Source organism: Micropterus salmoides, unplaced genomic scaffold (assembly GCF_014851395.1).
Source record: "Micropterus salmoides isolate LMB-PRFRI ecotype aquatic unplaced genomic scaffold, ASM1485139v1 Ms_hic_scaffold_3, whole genome shotgun sequence".
Taxonomy (NCBI): domain Eukaryota; kingdom Metazoa; phylum Chordata; class Actinopteri; order Centrarchiformes; family Centrarchidae; genus Micropterus; species Micropterus salmoides.
The window spans coordinates 36,625,524-36,647,809 of record NW_024042261.1 but is presented as its reverse complement, the minus strand read 5'-3'; the positions used below and the strand labels follow the sequence as shown (position 1 = coordinate 36,647,809).

Below are 22,286 nucleotides of genomic sequence, written 5' to 3'. Positions count from 1 at the left end.
AACTAATCACATGTCTCTATAGCAAATGTGTGATTTTAGGATTATTTCAAAAAACCAAAGGACTCCACAGAGGTTAAAAAGGTTAGTTTCCTACTACTCAGTCAGAACTGAAGAAGTCTCTGAGGTATGAGGGACAAAACGTCTTCTGGTATCTTCAACCAAGTCCAGTTGCCCTTGACTTTAACCTTCTTTGGATAACTATGACCTGGATGACCGAGAACCTTTACAGAGTGTGTGTGTGTGTGTGTGTGTGCGTGCGTGCGTGCGTGTGTGCGTGCGTGTGTGCGTGCGTGTGCGTGTGTGTGACAAATACTGAAATTCAAAGAAAACATAAATACAATTGAACATTTTCTTTGTTGTTACAACAAACCCAGATTTTTTAATCTTCTACTGTCTTTTTTCTTTCTTATGTCTCCCTAGAAAAAACAAAATCTCAAATAATTACATACTAAAGAAACCATACTTGACACAAAGGTTTCCGCAAGTGTTAGTTGTAAGTTACCAACCAGTTTTATCCAATAACTGAAGAACTATGAGTCACAAACAGTGTGGGCCGCACCGATAATTTACCACATCAAGATCTCAACTTCCTGAGGATGTTTGCTAAGTGCCACACCAGCCAACAGCTACTGTAATGTTAGGATGAGTTAAACTGCTCACTAGCCAAAGACTGACCTGGATGTCTTTAAGATCCTAACTAGGACATAATTCCCAACATAATTCCTAACATTCGCCGCCGCTGCATTGTCGCGCTGGGCCTCATGTTGCTGTGCGCTGATAGAGCCACACAGACACAGTTCAGGCAGCCAGCACCTCTCCTCTTTCCCTCTGTCTCTGTGTGATTCACTGCAGGTTACAATGTGCAGATTGAAGCTACATGGCAATCTAAGCTTAACAGTTAGACTACAGATATTTAGTCCCCTCCAAAAGTATTGGAACGGGAAGGCAAATTCCTTTGTTTTTGTTGTTTACTTTGGGTTTAAGATCAAAAGATGAGTATGAGACAAGAGTTCAGAATTTCAGCTTTTATTTCCTGGTATTCACATCTAGATGTGTTAAACAACTCAGGACATATCACCCTTTGTTTGAACCCACCCATTTTTCAAGTGAGCAAAACATGTGACTGACAGATGTTTCTTGTTGCCCAGTTGTTGCCTTTTAGGTTGATTGTCCAAACATTAAATAGCTCTGCATGACTAGTCTAAATTTTCTTCCTTGGTTCAAACCTATAAAGACTGCATTTCCTGTTAAAGAGGATAAACCAACATGAATACCAGAGAGCTGTCTATGGGAGAAAAGCAAGCCTTTGTCAAGCTAAGAAAAGAAGGAAAACCGACCAGAGCCATTGGACAAACATTGGGCGTAGCAAGCACAACAATTTGGAATGTCCTGAAAAAGGAAATAAAATACTGGTGTACTGAGCAACAGATGTCCAACAGGTCGGCCAACGAAAACAACAGTAGTTGATGACAGAAATATGGTGAGAGCTGTGAAGAAAACTCCCCAAACATCAGAAACATTTTGTCTGCCATTGAAACTAATGGGGAGGAAGTTTATCATACGGCAGGACAGTGACCCAAAGCACACTGCCAACAAAACAAAGGACTTCATCAGGGGAAACAAGTGGAAGGTTTTAGACTGGCCAAGTCAATCACCTGATCTTAACCCAATAGAGCTGCATTTCACCTTCTTAAAAGGAGACTGAAGGGAGAAACACCCACGAAACAAACAAGAAGTGAAAGAAGCTGCGGTAAAAGCCTGAAATAGCATCACAAATATAGAATGCAGCACTCGACCTAACATTTGTGTCTAGTGCATTGGGAGGTTTAAGCACGTGGAGTGTGATAAAACATACTAGGTAGTGATAACTAACCTGTAATATCTAAGTAAGCTGTTATTGAAGGTTATTATAATAATGGAAAGAAAATTCCCAGATAGAAATTGGGCAAGGCTAACTGGGGTGCTTTCCAAGAGATCAGTGCAAACAGATGCAGAAGCAAGGTGTTGGGATTGTTTTATAGAGTTTGGCATATTGGCCTTTAGCGTGGAAACGAGCTTTGATAGATAGATAGATAGATGATGGCAGAGCTTATAATTGGGTTATGAACCAGAATTCATATACAGAATACTCCAGTGTATATCGGGTGGAGAATGGGACTCCGCAAGGTAGTGTGTGTAGCCCACTGTTATTCAATATAATGATAAATGACATCTTCTCTTATGTTGAACAAAGCGTAGGGAAATATTTGTAAGCAGATGACGGGGCTGGGTAAGAGGCTGCAAAGAGTCTCAGTCAGTAAGAAAATGCAGGCAACAATGGTTAAGGTTGAAAATTTGGCAAATAAATGGGGATTTAAAGTATCTGTAGCTAAAACACACGTTTCACAAGGTGGCATAAAGTCACACTTATTTCCCTGACAGACAATCTCTTGAGCAAGTTAAATGGGCGCCACGTTGCGCCTTCATGTTTCTACATTATCGGAAAACAGACAAGCAACGCTACAGAGCATGTTCGTCACTATGTTCTTCTTGTTCTACTTCTAGTATAATTCATGCAGTGGTGATCAGTAGTGTTCTCTGTTGGTTTATTTTTGCCTGTGTTTTCAGTTGGTTTTGGTTTCACATGCCCCAAACTGTGTCGGACAAAAGGTCTAAAGAGTCATAAGGTAGGCTAATGCACAGCAGAGTTTTACCGATTTTGGTTTTGAAACAAAATAATGAAAGAACAAACTATACACGGATTCTTGTCAGCCACTTCTGAATTGTCTCTAGCAACATTGTAATCAAAAACATTTAAATATAAATATTGTCAGTCAGAGTATATACACAAAGTAGTGAGAGAATAACGTGACACACCTGACGCTCTTTGTCCTGCTGTCTCTGTCCCCCTCGCTCAGAGAAACTTTGCTCTGTTTGACTGTCTCTCTGCTCCAGGATGCTTCATTCCATCTGAAGCGGCAGTGAGCTGCACTTTATCAGAGGTGCTGAAGTTAACATTTGTGTGGATGTGTGGCGATATTTCTGCCTTATCACAAGACTTTTCAGTTTTGGGTTTTCTACCTCTGATGAAGAGCAGTACGCTCGTCTCATCCAGTACAGTCCCAGACGGGCTCTGTGTCTGTCAGACGGTCTGAAGGGGGAAACCTGCTACCATATAAGCAGAGCAATAAAAAAATTCATCAGATGCAGGAAATCAAGTGTTTAATGGCCATATTTTCCAGGCAGAGGACCCCCTAATTAATATTAGCAGTGTTAATTATTATTAGTTGTTATTATAAAAATCATAATAAATGTATTTATATGACTGGCGACCTGTCCAAGGTGTACCCTGCCTTTCGCGCGATGTCAGCTGGGATTGTCTTCAGGTGAAAACATGAAGGATTTCTGGGCTGGGCTAATCCTCCAATGTTTCAAGAGCCTGGAAATGCCCCTGGTGCCCACCCATTGAAAATAAATGCCCCCCCTGCTGAGCTCAGTCTGACGCCGGCTCTGTATACTAGTGCCAACAGCTGGTCTGCTCATCTGACAGAAATCATAGCGGCAGACTCAAACAGTGGACAGATGATGTAGCTGTGCAACATTGTTGCTTTAAAATGATGGCAACGAGGAAAGGACATCTCATTTCGTTAAATGCCTGTTTCCTCTCCTCGCGTCTCCTCCTCGACTCCTCCAGCTCGCATCTCGGGTGGGAGAGACAAAAGATACGAGGGTCGAGGGAGGCACACATTTGGGAAATGAGAAAGGCCCGTGGCATTAGAGGGCTGCGCCTAGAGGCTACTCATAGAATCTGGAGTCACAGTCCATAACTAACGCTGTGACGAGTGGAAACGTAGCTGGTACAGTTTTGCAATGTATCTAAAAACTAAAGAGGACAACTTTTCTCTGTTTGGGACTGTGAGCTGCATCGGAGCTGCTGAAGTTTACGTGTGTGGATTTATTGCCCGATCAGTAGTGTTTTCGGTTGGTTTATTTTCAGTAGGTTTCGGTTTCACTGGCAACATGAAGCCCCAAACTGTTTAGGAAAACGGTCTATCAGGGGAAACTACAAGCGGAACAATAAGGTATGCTAATACAGAGCAGAGTATAGGACAGTTAAAATTTCACAAGATTTTTAAGTCTAATAATGATGTGTTACTTTTTTCTCCACTTCAGAAAACATCGATCATATGTGGGAGAGATAAGGGAAGGTGTGTCCTGACTCAGGGATTTATTAGATTGGAATAGTTGGTCAACCGGAGAAAACATTTAAATAGCTACATAATGCCTGAAAGGCTGAATTATATTCTATACTTTTTACATTTCCACCATAAATTGGTGCAGAAATTTTCACCAGAATGCAGGAAATGCAGTCTTTAATGCTTAAATTGTATCACCATTGAATCTAAACCAGTGCTCTTGCATTTCAAGAAAATTAACCCATAAATTCTACGCCTACACTGCTGCGGGGCCCCCCATTCTGTCCCCAGCCTCTTACACGTGGATCAGTTTGCCCCTCCCACGTCACGCCATTGGTGGTTGTGCGTACACCGCCACGGATACTGGGGGCGACAAGGGCAACGGCAGACTCGGAACAGCTCAAAAGGGGTAACAAAGGATTTTATTGAGATGTGCAACAGAAGGCTGGGTGATATGTTCCAACAAGACAGAGTGGCAAGCACACAAGGGGGGGTTTGTCCAGGCATGACGTGAGCAGAGCTGAGATCCTGCGCACACACACACAGGGCAGACAGTCGGGAGACAGCAACGTGAAAAGATGTTTTCTCTTGTTGAAAGCGATATTTCCATCTGCTTTTCCACAATAGTTACAACAATAGCACGCTTGGAAAGCAAACAGAATTTTGCTGAACAAGGTGAAGGGAACGCTGTCTGTATGCAGTTTAACTGCTTATGAGGCTGAGACAAACCAGTGAATCACCTGAGTAGCAGATGTTGGAGGGGGACAGGATGAGTGACTGATGTTTGGACATTATTTCTAAAATTAGTATTTTGATTTATTTTATTGACATTTTAGATCGCATATAGTGACTTTGCTTTATTGTTGCTGCACTAGACACATTCTAAACCTGGGCTGAATTGATCTTTTTTAAATTTAATGAAATAACTCATACTGGTTTTGATAAATGACTTTACAGTTTACTCCGTTCACCTAAAAGGCACGTCCAAAATGTGCATTTTTTTGAATGAAATTGGAAGTCCTTTATGTGTGATAGCCATCAAAACGCACGTCCAAAACGTGAGTTTTTTTCATGACAAAAACGGAGTTGAAAACGTTATGAACGTGTAACAGGCAGTGCAAACCTGTGTTGGAAGTGTCTAAAAGGGTGAGAAGAAGGTGCCATTCCTTTGGTGTTCTTTTTAGGGCTGTGTTGTCAGCTAGATGGGGTTTAGGGCTGATTTTTTGTTTTATCATAATCATTAAACCCAATGAAAAGAAATTATCAAGGACAAATTTGACAGAAAAATATCCTATAACTGTTGATTTATAATAATCCTGTAGGCAAAACAGACTGCCTGTGTGTGAAAACAGCCAGTTTCTCCTACACACTTGGCCCTACCTAGAGCCAGCCTTTGGTTTTCTGTTCTCCACTACTGTAGAAACATGACGGTGTAACGTGGCGGAGTCTGAGGAAGAGAACCTGTAATGTCTGTACACATAAAAAGGCTCATTATAGGTGATTATACCCTAATGAAAACATACTTATGAATGTCATATTCCAGAGGTCACTAATTGGCGGAGCACGGTCCGGATACGGACCCAGACTCCGTCCTCTCCGGACCGCAGACCCACAGCCGATTTATAATTGAGACTTACTACCTCGTGACGGAGCGTTTCTTTAACAGCTTTTCTTGCATTTACTGTACTGGCTTAGCGGCCCAGGAAACTCACAGACTAATCGCATGTTTTCCAATCGTCTCATGTGATGCTGCTCAGCCAATCAAATTTGTGCATTCTGATAAGCATTGTGAGTCAAGTCCGCAAGGGTGAAAGCTAAGGAAGGGACGAGACGAAAGAGAAGAGACCTCACATGGCTTTTAATGAATGTACAGAATCTCACATGTACAGTACATTCTCCCCATGGGCAGTTAAAAACCACAATATCTCAGATATCTCCAATCCTAGCCAGAGCTTACGTTTCTCACTGAACAAGAGAAAGTAGGGAAGTGGTTTATATGAGGGAATAAAAGAAGAGGCATTAAAGCTGTTCATTTGTTAAGATTTTTCAATTTTTGAGAGGCAGCTTACTAATACGCATAGTTGAGCTCACTTTTTATAGTGTGGACATATGTCATTTGTAATTTATATTGTCATTTTGTAAAGTGATTGCACAAATAAATGTCTAATTAAAATGTGATGTGTTCAGTTGCTTTGCTTTTTAGAAGTGTATTGTACTCCTAGACATAAAGGGTAAATATAGCTAAAAAAAAACAACAAGTACATGTAACATATATTTATTTTAATAATTGATAAAATATAAATTGAATTCAGGTATAACATTGAATATTTGTTTCAGTTATATCTACTCAAGTATTACTGTTACATTGAGCTAAGATTTTAATTATATCTACTCAATTTTATCTGTCAGTATACTAAATTTTTATATTCAGATCTACTTAATTTTTTTACTTACATTTACTAAATTCATTAGGTATATTAGGTAATATTTTTAAGTGTAAATAAAATTCACCAATAAAATTAATTTCTTCCCAGTAATAGTTTTTAGAGTGTACAAGTCATTTTCACAGCAGCGTGGTATTAGCCAACGCGATTCTGACAAAATAACCTCATCTCAGTTAAGACTGCTACGAAAAAAATCTCAAATAGCTTATGCAGCGCTGTGAGGAATCACCAGGTGACAGTCTCACTTTATAATAGCGTTATGATTATGCTATAATCATTGACCTTAATTGAGATAATCATCTCTCTACACAAGGGCATCACTTTGTGTTGAAAAGGGGTGGGGACATTTAAGGGCTCATATTACGGGTGTGACAAAACACTTGAGACGTGACACTGCAAAAGATTGGGGTCATGAGAACAAGACAAGAGCATATTTTAATACTATTTAGAAAAATTATTTAGTGATATAATATACAATATATCTTGGGGTTTCTCCCCCAGAAGATTTTGAGCATTTAAAACTTAATTTCCTGCATTCTTGAGGCATTTACTGCCCCAATTTATGGTGGAAATGTGGTGAAAAAAGTCTTTATTTATATAAAGGGAAATTCAGGTGGCAGGTGAGAATTCAGAATCTAAAAATAGAATATAATATAATGCAGTAATCAGTAGCTTATTATTTTTGTTTAGCTTAAGTTACTTTTTTTGGACAACGCAGATGTTTCTTCTATATTTAAAATATGAATGTTATGTCTAGCTTTTTTACTGTGCAAATAAACCTTTCTTATAGCATTAATTAACATTTCTTATTGCAAGTTGTTTTTCAGACAATTTTTTACAAATGCTTTCAAAAGGTGATAGGGACAACATCTGCCATTTTAAACATGTCCCTAGAGGTTGAGCTACTCCATGCTTACCGTTTCTCCTCCACTGTCCTCTTGCTCTCTCTGTCCCTCAGCAATATCACAGTGACTCTGCTTCGCTGTCTCACTCCTCCTCCTCCGCCTGGCAGTGGCCAAGGCTCTCCTTCACTCCTTCAAGTGCCTGTGCCTGCACAATGTTGGGTACTGCAGCCCCAGTAGCAAACATACCGGTTAACCCTACCCCGATCGGTTATTTTCACGCATTTGGCGGCCTCTGTCTGAAGACTTTTTTTTTAGCCCGCGCAGCGCATGAAACAGAGGCCACAATAGGCCACTGTCTGTGCTCTATGGGCCGGTCGTTGGCCCATTTTCTTTTAACAGGTCAATAAATAAATAATTTACGTTACACTGGCCACAAAGATGCATCTTTGCCCGGTATGCCAGATTCCATTTTTATGGAAACATTCTGCTTAAAGTAATCCCTATGAGTAATACCCGATTTTACAAACTGTACCTGTGATCTGATTATGTCTTTTTTTTCTGTAACAGAATACAGTTACTTAAAAAAAATGTTTTTTTTTTTTTTTACATGTAATCGATTACTTCCCAACTCTGTCTGTGCGTCATGTGTAAAGCCCAACAGGACTGTTGTTGTCCATCTGCATATGCAGATCAAAAATATTGTTTCCTGAATAAATTAAAGCTGGTAACCTGAGTGAAAGCCAAGATTAGTTTCACTGGTGAAATTCAATTAAAAAAGTTATCTGTCAGACATCGATCCACCAATCCACTGATTATCTGACTAAGATTTTTATTCAGTGCGTAGCCTACAATTGCTTTGAAGAAACTAAATAATAATTTAATTTGCCATTAGCCTAATGGAAAGTGAAAGTAGTATGCCTGTCTTTCAGGGCTCTGGTGTCGCCGAAAGATTGTCGTGTAAAACTAAAAGCCTTCACAGAGTTGTGTTGATTTCATGACTTTTAAACCCTGAACTGCTTTAATGGTTCAGTGTGTAAGATTTAGTGGTATCTAGCGGTGAGGTTGCGAATTGCAACCAACTGTCCTACTACTGCCCCTACCCTTTCAAGGAGCGTAGGACAGCTACGGTGGCTGACACAGGACAAAAGGTGTCTATTGACAGTAGAGAGTAGTCAGTCAATAAAGGAGGTTTGTTTAGGTAGATTTATTAAGAAATTGGTGGAGGTGTTAACGACTCTACTTACCACAAGAAAAGCGGCAGCGACCCGACCTAGTTTCTCAGTCACTGGGTGAAACAAATGACATCACCAAATCCTCAATCACATCTGATTGGTTGGTAGATCTGTCGCTGTTGGTCACCCTGGGCCTTTAGAAATACAGGCTTGCGTAAACCCCTCCCCAATAATGTTAATGTAGAACTAATAACCCTGAATTAAATAAATTCTTTACTCAAACTCAATAACAAAATCCCTTCCCCGAGAAGTGTCTGCATGATTAAAATTTATTATTTTTGAATACGTTTCCTGTCAAATCGCACAATTTTATATTGTATTTTTTGTATGTATTGCCTGTCCTGACAGTGGAGCCGACCTGAGAGTGGAGGTCTGCACCGGAAGTGTTTCCACAGTGGAGGTCTGCAGTTGGACCCTCTTGAAAATTCCCGTAAGTAGCCGTTAACCTGAACTTCCACAGCAATTTAATGTGACATTAACTTGATCATTAGTGGTTTTGCCTGCAAAATAAAAGCGCAAGCAGCTTGTTTGCTGTAATGCTTTACTTGGAGTTGAATTGAGAGCTTTTACTTGGAAAACTTCTGAACAGCGTTAAAAGTGTCTGTAGCTTGCTTGACACATCTCTGAAAGAGCTGTCAGAAAACGTGATTCCCCTAAATGTAACCGAAACCAAAACAGTGCAGCACACGCAGTAATGTGAGCCTGAAACACAGTCGCTGCAGAGACCATTTGTTGGAGAGAAAAAAATTGTCCTGAGGTGGGATCGAACACACAGGTGAGAGTCCAGTGCTTTACTGATTGAGCTAAATGAACACCATAACAACAGGATCAAATATTATGCGTTATATTCTCAACGACCATCTAACGGTTGATACAATGCAACACTTATTTGCCGACCCCTGCTGTATATTATTACTTCTTCTTCAAACGTATGTATTCAACGTGGTGATGAGTGTCTACACTGCATGAATTCTACCAGAAGCAGAACAAGAAGAACATAGTGACGAAACATGCTCTGTAGTGCTGCTTGTCCGTTTTCCGATAAACATGAAGACGCAACGTGGTGACATCCATGGAAGGGAGTACCCACGGTTATGTAGATCTAAATGGCTCATTCTAAGGTAATAAAAACATAATGGTTTAATATGCAAGGTCTTTACACACCACTGAAAACATAGTTATGGATTTATGTTGCATTTCTGTTAATAGGTCCTCAGAAATATTACCCACTGTACCTTTAACTTGCTCAAGAGATTGTCTGTCAGGGAAATAGGTGTGACTTTATGCCGCCTTGTGAAACATGTGTTTTAGCTACAAATAAATCCCCATTTATTTGCCAAATTTTTCAACCTTAACCATTGTTGCCTGCATTTTCTTACTGACTGAGACTCTTTGCAGCCTCTTACCCAGCCCCGTCATCTGCTTACAAATATTTCCCTACGCTTTGTTCAACATAAGAGAAGATGTCATTTATCATTATATTGAATAACAGTGGGCTACACACACTACCTTGCGGAGTCCCATTCTCCACCCGATATACACTGGAGTATTCTGCACCGGTTACTTTCAAATAAAAGGTTCATAACCCAATTATAAGCTCTACCATCATCTATCTATCTATCTATCATAGCTCGTTTCCACGCTAAAGGCCAATATGCCAAACTCTATAAAACAATCCCAACACCTTGCTTCTGCATCTGTTTGCACTGATCTCTTGGAAAGCACCCCAGTTAGCCTTGCCCAATTTCTATCTGGGAATTTTCTTTTCATTATTATAATAACCTTCAATAACAGCTTACTTAGATATTACAGGTTAGTTATCACTTCCTATTGTAGTATGTTTTATCACACTCCACGTGCTTAAACCTGCCAATGCACTAGACACAAATGTTAGGTCGAGTGCTGCCTGTGTTTTGTGTGTTTGCAATAAGGGGATGTTAATTTGTTCAGTTTATCTCCTATTGTGGAATGAAATGAACACTGTATTCCCTACAGGCCTTGTTTCTCCACTGAGGACGTCTGAGAAGTTGGAGCTGAAGCATGTGAGGAAAATATAAGCATCAATCACTTACAGTCCCCTCCAAAGTATTGGAACGGTAAGGCAAATTCCTTTTGCCTTTTGTTGTTCACTGAAGACATTTGGGTTTAAGATCAAAAGATGAGTATGAGACGAGAGTTAACCCAAAGTGAACAACAAAAACAAAGGCCTTACCATTCTGATACCTTTGGAGGGGACTGTACTTCTGCTTTTCCAGGTTTCTGCGCCTGGATCAGGGAGACACTGATGAGCCAAATGCAGCAGAACTGAGGCATTATGTATGTCCACCTTGATTAGCCTCCACAAATGAAATTTCAACAAAAGAAACGCATGATTATAGTCGCCATCCTCCTCATTCTCTCCCTGTACTGGATATTGAGGTGGGTGAAATCACTGGTCTGATCTGCTTCACTTTATCATCCAATTCCAACTGTGGCCTTATATGTGGCTCAGATATGGAGGGTCCATATTGCAATTCCTTTTTGTCCCTATTAAAAACCACAGGTGGTGAAAAATAAAATCTGTGACTTAAATATACACTCACTTTGTCAAGCTTATCCTGTATTTATACACAGTTACAGAGGAATGTTTCCCCATTATTTTAAATATACTATATATAAATGTCACCCTTTTTACAGGAAATTCTGGATTTCTTACTGCTCTTGAAGTGGTGTTCTAGTTTTCTGATTCATATTGATTTGGTTATGTGGTAATGGTCTTTATGGGAACAGAATTTACCTAGAAGCTTCAGGTACAAAAACCTCAATCAATGATCACCTTTTTACTTCAGCATATCATTTGATCAGTATATGGAAACCTTTACATTCAGGACCAGCCGTGGCATAGGTGACATAGGCCGTTGCCTAGGACGCTATGCTGTGCGCTAATCAATTCTGCCCATCTGATATAATCATCAAAAAACTGAAGCGCAACCTTTCTCTGTTTGGAACTGTGAGCTGCACTTTACTGGAACTGCTGAAGTTAATATGTGTTTGGATTTGTGGTGGGATTTTTTGCCGAAATAGTAGTGTTATCTGAAGTCAGTCAGACTCGAAAATGTGCAGTTTCACTGTATTGGGGTGGTCTGGGGGGCCTGGCCTCACTCAGTGCAACACATCTCCTTCGCATAGAGTGGATCAGGTTTTTGATTGTGGCCTGTGGAATGTTGGTCCACTACTCTTCAATGGCTGTGCGAAGTTGCTGGATATTGGCAGGACCTGGAACATGCTGTCGTGTACGCCGATCCAGAGCATGTGCCAAATGCCATCAAATATGAGCATTTGCCCACCAAAGCCGGTTATGACGACTAACTGGAGTCAGGTCGAGACCCCGATGAGGACGTCGAGCATGCAGATGAACTTCCCTGAGACGGTTAATGACAGTTTGTGCAGAAATTCTTTGGTCATGCAAACCGATTGTTGCAGCAGATGTCCGGGTGGCCGGTCTCAGACGATCTTGGAGGTGAAAATGCTAGATGGGGAGGTCTGGGCTGGTGTGGTTACACATGGTCGGCAGTTGTGAGGCCGGTTGAATACTGTCATATTCTCTGAAACGCCTTTTGGAGACGGCTTATGGTAGAGAAATGAACATTCAATTCACGGGCAACAGCTCTGGTGGACATTCCTGCATGCACCATGCACACTCCGCATGAGAGCTGGCATGATGCGTGTCATGTGGCTGTCCGGCCACTTTGTCTGTCAGGAGAGCCCGGGGTCAGGGCGGTGTTTGGCTGCAGCGTGGTGCAGGTGGCAACCGCTGTTACGAGGAGAGCCCCGTGTAACGCTAGGGGGGCGCTAAATTAGCTGAAGAGACCCAGGTAGGGATTAGCTGTGTAGTTGGTGGGATTTAAACATGTTTTCTGTCTTTTACACATACAGAGAAAATACTATGAATGCAACAACTGTATAGAGGTGTGTTTAGTTTGGGTTGCAGGTATTGAGTCACTGTCTTGGTGGTTTTCTTTTCCTTATTTTGTTCTGTTATGATGGTCTGGCTTAGAGCTCATCCTGCGTGTGGGATAAACTTGTTCCTAGAACACTGACTGTGAGCTCCCCTTGCACTGGGTTAATGTGTCTGCTGGTCATTATATTTATATATCTCAGCCAACCTGTCTCTTTGTGCTTCACATAGTTTTAATACCTATTTTTGATTAATAAAGGTTTAGATTTTAAGATAACTGCTTTCCAGTCATACTTGCCTTCAGGGTGCTAGGGACCTGTTTGTGGCTCCAAGGGCAGCCTCCACTTTCTTCCCATTTCCTAGCTGTCCATCAATTGCATTTCACCTCTTTAACCAAGAATGATAAACCTAGAGACTGATTTAATGAATTTCTTGGGACCACTGGGTAGTAGGATTGGGGTAGTTTGCTCTAAGGGTTTTCCTGTCTGTAGGTTAGAAATTATACTGTAGATTGCATGTGCTTCATTTTTTGTAGTATTTTTTAGACTGTGTTAGTACTGAAGACTAAAACTAATACAAACTAAACTAAAACTAAGCATTTTCAAAAAATAAAAACTAAACTAGCAAATCCACGTTAAAAACTAATTAAAACTAAACTGAAATTTAAAAAATAACCTTGGTTACAAGTCACAGTGGAAACACCTGACATGTTTTTAAAAGTTTTACATTTGGCTTAGGTGGAAACATTCATGTACTGATTTAAACAAAATGCAACAAAGTGAATGGAAACAGACCTAATGAATAAATAATCATGTACTTATGAAGTATGTGACTTATTTGTAACTCAAGATTCCTGTGAAAGGACTACAAATATTAGCAGAACAATAGGCCTTATAATCAGTCTCCTACTCTCTTTCCTCTTGAATTGTTTCTTAAACTTCAATTGAAGATTTCTTGTTAAGAAAATGCAAATATATATATAATGTGTATGACCTCATTAAAATCATTTGCTGTGGATACACAGGCTTGAGAGGATCTTGAAGAACTTGACCACGTCCTACAAAGCCCCCACTAAGAAGCCAGTGCAACTAAAATTCCCTCCACACTGTGGTTCAGGATATGTAGGTAAACTAACCAACGCTGAATATTGCTCACTGAAATGTAAAATATCTTTATCTGACATCTGTCTTAAAGAAATTATCTTCTATCGCTTCCTGTTTTCCTCAGCTGCTTTTTATAATCAAATTTCCTATTTCCTGTTCCTCAACTTCTCTCTCATAATGCCTCTCGAGTCCCAATCGTTTAATTCACTGTCTTTAACTGTTTCTGTTTTGTTGATGTTGGAAATAACATTTATTACTTTTTTTCACATTGGGGGATTCAAAATGTTATCATAAGTGTTATACAGTCTATTCCAAGACTGATCTGAATGTAAGATGTACAGCGTAGTAACAGGGTATATTTTACATCAATCAGAAAAGTGGAGTAGAAAGGTGGGTAAACATTCATCTGTTAAAAACATTGGCATGGTGAATTTCTCTACATTTTGTATCAAATACAGTTATCAATACACACTAAAAAAACACTTTGCTAAGCGTTACTATGGAAGCCCAGTATTCATGTTAAATAATGTTTTGACCAACATGAGATGACGTATAAATAGCACCCCACTTTTAAGGACATTTTGCGTGTCATTTATTGCTACTTCAGAGGTCAGGTTACCAATTGTTAGGTGATCTTTGTTGTCATGGTAACAATAATAAAGACGTGGTTAACGTTGTGAAGGAGTCGCAGTTTGGTTAGGTTTAGGGAACAAAACTACTTGGTTAGGTTTAGGCATAAAACTACATGGTTTAGATTCAGATAAGGGTTCGGGTTTAGTTTATTTGACCCACCCACACACCCACCTACCTCACAATGTCGGTCATTCTTTTTTCTTATGAGATTCACGCATCAAATGACGCCTTTTCTACACATCAAGTAAGTACAGACTACAGGTGAGAAGCAAAAATGGCTGGAAATGCAGTATAATAGGTCCCTATTATACTGCATTTCCAGCCCTATAAAGGGTGGCGATGGTGCAGTGGATACCACACATACCTCTGGTGTGGGAAACCCAGGTTCAGTTCCAACAGAAACATATCCACCAATGTGTCCATGAGCAAGACACTTCCCCCAAAGCTGCTTCAGAAGTGCGCAACCTCTGATGTGTATAGCAATTGTAAGTCTTTTCAGATAAAAGTCTCTTATTAATTATCATATTGTAGTTCTGCGACGCCTCTGATAGCTTTGCATAAATCAAAGTTCAAAAAATCTTATCTATCTTATGCAGGTTCTAAATGCAGGCCCACATTTCAGCCTTTGTCTGAAACAAGCTCTAGATGGTCCTGTCCCCCCGCCTCTCTGTGATTTACGGAGTTTCCTGATGAACAGAAAGCGTGACTGGTTGCTGTTATCTAATAAGCTCAGCTAGTAGTGCAACTAGCGGTCATCGCTGGCTCAGCCCGGACTGGGAGCAGGGAGCACCTGGGGAGGGTGTTAGTGTTTAAAAGATGCTCACAATTCTTTGAGCTAGAGTCCAAGTCAAGTCTCAAGTCTTTCAAGTAGAGTCCAAGTCAAGTCTTATGGTTATAATAAATGTTGCATCACCTGCTGCGTTCAACCCAGGCTGCTTATAACACTGCGTAGCTATAAAGAATTCTGTAAATGTAACCTGTTTTTACATACAGAGCACAACCATGTAATGTGCATTGCAATTAATGACGGCTTTTTAACTACCGTAAGTAAACCCCCACCCCAGACTCTCAAACCCAGTGTAACGTTAGCTAAATAAACTGTAACTTTACATTAGCAAAAATAAAACTGTAACCTGTTTGCAGCCAAGCTTAATAATTAACGTGAAGGCAGCCAGTGAGAGGTAAATGGTTACTTTAATCAACTAACGTTACCACATGTCTGGCAAGTAAACAAACGCTCATTCATCTTTTCATAACGAACGGCAGTCAGAGTTAAACTCCCGTAGGCCGTAGCTAAAGCAAGAAGCAAGCTCACGTTAGATGGCCAATGCTGAGCTACTGACTGTTTTCTAACCTATTTAGGTTACTAACCTATTTAGCATTCAGCGCTTCTTTGGGTCTTGTATGAAGTTTTAAAGCAAAAGTTTATGATGAATGGCACAGCAGCTGCCGGTGTCTCTCGCATGTGGCGGTGCGCAGCAGATACATAGTTGTGTCATGTAGGCAGGTTATAGGTAACGCAGCAAGCTCATCAGACGTTTCCCAAAAATAAACATCGTTCCTGAGTCCCGCACCTCGAGTCCAAGTCAAGTCTGAAATCTTTTGAAGACAAGTCTCAAGTCTGAAGTCACTGTGTGTGCGACTTAACTGCGACTCGAGTCCGAGTCTCAAACTCGAGAGACCCCATCTCTGCGGACTGGATCTGTCTAGTTAGCTAGGTTAGCTGTGCAGCTGGCTGTCCTATTAGTTAACTCAACCCTGTGGTGCCAAGAGCCAAACCCGGAAAGAAAACCACCTCGTTACTGTATTCCCTATTAAACCGCAGTTAAACTGGCCTCTTGTCGGTCTCGGAGGATGTGTTCGGTCCCACTGTGGCCGCAGTTTTCACTCACTGTGAGATAAACAAGTCTGCACAGAGTCTGCCTGACGGGGTGCGGGTGTAAAGCACATTCAGCGCTATTTGCTACTGTAAACGGCAGTCAATATCTGCAACAAGTCCCTCCATGTCTTTGTATTTTTAGATACGCAGAGGCAGATAGCACATGTAGCTTAGTAGCTTTCGTGGAAAGACAACTGATGCACCAACTGGTTTTACATTTTTCACGCATGCAGTTCCTGAGGGAGAAAAGGTGGCAGTCAAAAGCACGAAGACAGTGCTGTTATCAGCTTATCGGGAGCACCGCACAGGACAAAATGAGGTCAGTGAAGAGAGCAGGGCACCAGTTCTGCCAAGTTTTACTCCTTGTGATGCTCAGTGAATGCAACATGGCAATAATACAAATGGGTTCTCTGTCCACAATTAAAAGTGCCTTGATAAAATGGTAGGTTATAAGTTTACATGCTGGCCATGATGTTGTAATAACATCCATATTCTTGTCTTCTGGTGTCAGGTTCGTGTTATTTCAGTGATGCTGAGGGAAAAGACAGAAGCCTATCGCTGTCATCTCTGTTGCCAGGAAAAACTGCACATCTCTAAAAGCGTCACCAGCCTCCACAGTGATCACTTTGGGTTTAAATACGGGACAGCAGACATCATGTGTCCTGTGCCCTCAGACTGTGAGACCCCATCTCATATCGCTGTGACCTCTGCTGCAGACGACTCTGAAGGTAAAACCCAAAGATATTTCATTTACTGTCACAAAGGAGAAAACAAGCAACAAATTTTCGCAAGTGAAAATCTGAAGCAATAAATATTTGGCATTTTTGTTATAACATAAACAATAAATCAATAATCATTTATAGTTGCTGATTCATTTTTTGTCGATCAGCTAAGGGTTTAATTGTGTCAGCTCTTGAAGTTAGTAAGTAATAACTGTCATATTTCTTAATATTACTTCCGAAACAGTGCAGTCAGTAAAGACAGTGTGGTTAAAGTGCTGACTCAACTTTTATTTGAGGGTGTTTGCGTCCAGATCAGCAGCCTAATCCGCCATCTGCGTGTAAGTTCAAGAATATATTACACTACATCCACACTAAGCTGGGGTTGTTTTTGTTAAAATCTCAATCCACATTTAAACGCTTGAACAATGGGAGAATGGTGAAATCTCCGTTTCTTTGTCGTTTTTCGATTAGCAAACAACTAAACCAGCCGATAGCTGCAACCAGCATTATACAGAGAGAGGTTTCTCTGCCGACTCTCAGTAGGTAAAACGGTGTGGCTATGGTGCAAACGCTTGCCTTTGGTTTGGGAGACCCGGTTTTGATTCCCCCTGCGACGACAACCAATATGTCCCTGAGCCACCAATGTCCCTAACCAGCTATGAGGTTATCGATGATCGATTTGGAAGGGACTGATATTAGCATAGGAGTCCTCCGTTACTTTGTGACTTGATAATGAATTTAGAGCTGATGGAATCGCATCCTTAAATTTAGCTGCAGCACTATCAGACAGACATCTTGTATAGAAATTTTTGCCCAATGGCGTGTAGTTCAGCAATAAAAACTCAAAAGGTATCAAACAGTGGTTGGATAAAGAGGGATTCTGTGGGAACACTATTAAATGTTCAATTTCAATACCATACACCAGAACAAGGTCGAGGGTGTGGTTAACAGTGAGTCAGTTCATGAACACTCTGAGAGAAGCCAATGGAATCTAACAGAGAGATAAACGCAGTACTAAAGCTGTCATTCTCAACGTCCACATGAATATTAAAATCCCCTACAATAATAACTTTGTCCGTTTTAAGTACTAAAGTTGACAAAAACTCTGCAAATTCAGATAAGAATTCAGAGTACGGACCAGGTGCTCGGTACACTATAACAAAAAGAACTGGTTGCAGTGATTTCCAACTTGGGTGTGAAAAACTAAGAACAAGGCTTTTTGTGCAACAAAAGTCATAACTTTATTGCTTGATGAGCCGGCTCTGGCCCAAAAGCTCTATTTTCACTAGTTACAAGGCAGCAGTTAGTGTTGACTTAACATTCTAACTTTCCATCTACGTGTGTAGTCGGTAGATTAAACGTGTGAGACCTCACGCAATTTTACTGGACAACATGTAATATATAGCCTACTGTATATTAAGTATTTCAATGCAGTGTTTGTCTGCAGTGTTTGATCCATTTGGTATCTTCCCAGGTGTGTCATTCTCCTCCTATTTGAACATATTGTACTTTAAGAGTACAGTAAAGAAATGTGATTGTCAAAATGTATCTGTTGTTCTTTCCTTAGATAAACTTGACAAAGAGTTTTTTGAGGTGAAGAACCAGAAGTCGAATAGTGGCAGCTTTCCTTACAACTTCACCCTCTGCCTCTCCGCAATGTTTGATTTCACAAACGTTCTGCAGGTAACGTCCCACAACACTGATTTTACATGTAGGCCTATCTTCTTTTCCTGCTTTAAAGTGGAAAATGTATCCTGACCAGTGTTGGGCAGTAATGCGTTACTGTAATAATATGACTTTTCCCAATAACTAGTAGTGTAACTAATTACTTTTCTAAAATAGTAATATTACTAGTTACTAATCCAAGTAACGCTGCGTTACTCGTTACTGAACACTACACCATCCTTGACGTGAATCCACGAGTGCTCAGCAGCTCAGCAGCATTGGACCCATTCGGACTTAACAAGCGCTTATAAGGTGATGAGAGTCTGCACTTTTTTCTCATGTAGGCCTACACCAGTAAATCTATAAGAATTAGACTTTGGCTTGTTGTTTCCATTAAATTAACTGATTGAATTGTGGAGAATCTAACCGATGTAACGATGTGTAGCATGTTCATACTGACATATTGATCATACGTTAAAACATTAATATTTGTATTAACAATCTAAGCAGCTTAGAAGCAGCTAAAGCGGGCGACCCTGTGGAGTTCAAGAGGTTTTATACATCCAAAGAACTTCTATAAAAACCAGACCAGGCATTTAATGGAGAATTTAAAGAAACATACAAAAATAAAATCTCCCATTCCCATGAAATCAAAATTGATATTTAAAGGTTTTAATAAGATATGTCTTCTGATATGTCATGTCTATTATCTGGCCCATCAATGACAAAAATGTTGTTTAGTGAAGGGTTCGTACAGACATGAAAAACCTGGAAAACTCATGGAATTTGAAAAAAGTTTTGGAAAGAAATAAAATCCCAAAACTTTTGGAACAGTCATGGAAAGTAGTGTCATTAATAACACAAATAAAGACTGTGATTTTCCAGATTTTCCGGCCAGATAATGTGCCTCATGTCAATCATGTACATCTGTAAAAGTAATTGTAATGCTAGCTGCTCTGTCCTCTCTTCTGTGTGTTTGACCGAAGGCGAAGCTCAGCTCGTACACACAGTGGTACACACACACACACACACACACACACACACACACACACACACACCGGACAGCAGTGGAGGCAGTGAAGCAGTTGAAGTGAAGGGTAAAAGTAGAATATTAAAGCAATGTTTCCACTAGTGTTGTAGTAGGCCTACTCGAGACTGGTCTTAAGACCAGTTTTTGATGGTCTTGGTCTCGTCTCTGACTTGACCGCATTTGTACTCAGTCTTGTCTCGGTCTCGGACATTGAGGACTCGGGATTTTATTTCAAGACCAGTCAAGACCATAACTTTGGGAATATCAATAAATTCCTTTTTTCTGATTTGTTTTTTAACATCCTTGAACTGTACCGTATCTTGCTGTTCTTGCTTGTCCCTGGAATGTCTCAACAAAATACCTGTGTTGTCATGTAGCTGGTCCAGAGTCTGGAAATGGTGCAGTTACTGGGGGTGAACAGAGTTGCCATCTATAAGACCAACTGCAGCTCTGAAGCACAGCGCATACTGGACTACTACACACATAAAGGTAAAATACAGTGGAAGTGGATTATGTTTCTTTAAACTTTTTTGGTACATGTGTGATTGTGTGAACAGTGTGCGCAGAGCCACTAAATGTCTATTAAGTAGTATAGGATATGGAGCGCTAAAAAGTTGTGCTTGAGGTGTGTGCGGTGGGGGTTTGTAATTGAGTTTGTGTGTCATGTAATGTTACGTTCATCAGACGAAACTAAACGAAATATATTCGTCAACAACCTTTTTTCCCCTGACAAAAACGAGACGATGATGAGACAACGACAATGTCCTTAGACGCTGACTGTGACTAGATTGCAATATTGTTGACATAGCTACGCACGTAGTATGGAGGACAAATTTCTGACAAATTCAGAAATAAATAAATGCTCAATAAATAAATAAGCATCCGATTGAAAGCACAAAAAAATAAAGTAAAATAAATATAGGCAGTAATTAATTATACAAGGAGACAAATGTATATATTTATTTTAATTAGCTTCTTTACTTATTCACCTTTGTAATAATTACTGTATTTATTTATTGTCCGTTATAATCTTCAACTTTATTTATTACTTCTTTTTTAAATGTATTTATTTATGTGTGTTTTAATATTTGTCTGTTTTATTCTTTCAGTCTGAGGACAATTCTACCAGCCATGTCTTCCTACCTTTTCGTGTGGACGCTCTGACAGACAGTGTTTTCAGTTTGCTGCATGCATGGCACAGAACTGCGGTATAGGGAGAAGCACACGGTCAGCTAGCTGCAGCTAAATCTGGTGATCTGATTTTGTCCCAGGATTTGTTATGCATTTCTTCTTCTTCATTACATGATTTAGAATAATAAGTTGAGAAATGGGTCTGTTCATCCTGCACTGCAGCAGCTATTAAAGACCATTTAATCCCAAAAATGCTTTTCTTTAACTCAGGCTGGAGCGGAAAACAACTTTTTAGGACTCATAGCTAAACAAATTACATATATTATTCATAATATTTCTTACTCACCGCAGGTAAAGTCACTGCATCGATCGACACAACACCATGGTTGAATTTTCACCCTGAATGGCGTTTTTGTTGAAACAGCAGCTGATAACAGCAGAGAAAGGAGCTGCTCCTGTGGGAGTATTTACCGTAAATACTCGAATAGGAGTGCACTCCAGAGTTAGCTGCGGTTAACTGACCATGTGGCTCTCAGAAACAACAGCTCACTTTCCTGCAGTTCTGTGTCCGTATAAGTCGCTAAATGAAAACTCTGTAGGTCAGAGCGTCCACTTGAAAAAGAAGGAAAACATGGCTGGTAGTATTGTCTTCAAATAGAGTTGCTAAACACCTCAGCACACTGAAGAAAGCCATCTGACTGTGTGAGGAGCAAGCTTGTTGATGTGGGCAGGTAGAGTAGGCCTAGAGCTCTCCCGTCTGACTGGTCCACCAACAGGGGAGAAGTTCACCCCTTGAAACACAGCCCCTCATTTGCATAATGAGGCAGAAGGAAATAAATAGGGCAGAAAATGCAACGGAAGAATAAAACAGACAACAATATTAAAACACACACATAAATAAATACATTTACAAAAAAAGTAATTAATAAAATAAAGTTGTAGATTATTACGGATAATAAATAAACAGAGCCATACTGCCAAAGATAACTTGCAGCAGAGAAAATAAAAGTTTCTTTGATTAAAGCTGTACTAAGTGAACGAAAACCTCTTGGCTGCTAACACATGTCCTTCAAATCTAATTCTTTCAATGTTTTTTTCAGGTTTAGTAGAGGTGATTCCGTGGTCTCTGTCCAGATTTCTGAATGTATCTCGAGGCTGGCTTCCTGAACACGGCCCAGGTGACCTCCACTACTTTGGCCAGATTGCTGCTCTCAATGACTGCGTTTACAGATACATGTACCAGTCCAGATACGTGGCCCTGCACGACATAGACGAACTCATTCTGCCGCAGACAGTCGACAGGTAGCACTTTCTTTATGGGAGTCTTTTGATAAATCGACCTCTGGGAAATGATTCCTTCTATCAAATTAAGTTCTCAAGTTTACAGTTAGTACACTGACAATATGAAATACAGTCTCCGATCACACACTCCTGAGGAGTGCTTTACATTTTTTAATATTATAAGAAGATATTATAAGAACGTGTAAACA

At 40.2% G+C, this 22,286-nt stretch overlaps 1 protein-coding gene across 1 annotated transcript in view; it reads left to right on the top strand.

Moving 5' to 3' along the window:
* Window positions 1–22,286, top strand: part of LOC119883035 — a 33,303-nt gene that overhangs the window by 6,064 nt on the left and 4,953 nt on the right. Inside the window, exons 2-10 of the mRNA XM_038693501.1 lie at window positions 9,045–9,126; window positions 10,692–10,792; window positions 10,952–11,114; window positions 13,658–13,758; window positions 16,482–16,567; window positions 16,760–16,976; window positions 18,538–18,653; window positions 20,043–20,154; window positions 21,897–22,098. Of these exons, the coding sequence (XP_038549429.1) occupies window positions 11,041–11,114; window positions 13,658–13,758; window positions 16,482–16,567; window positions 16,760–16,976; window positions 18,538–18,653; window positions 20,043–20,154; window positions 21,897–22,098 (908 nt within the window). The 5' untranslated portion in view covers window positions 9,045–9,126; window positions 10,692–10,792; window positions 10,952–11,040. The remainder of the gene's footprint in view (window positions 1–9,044; window positions 9,127–10,691; window positions 10,793–10,951; window positions 11,115–13,657; window positions 13,759–16,481; window positions 16,568–16,759; window positions 16,977–18,537; window positions 18,654–20,042; window positions 20,155–21,896; window positions 22,099–22,286) is intronic.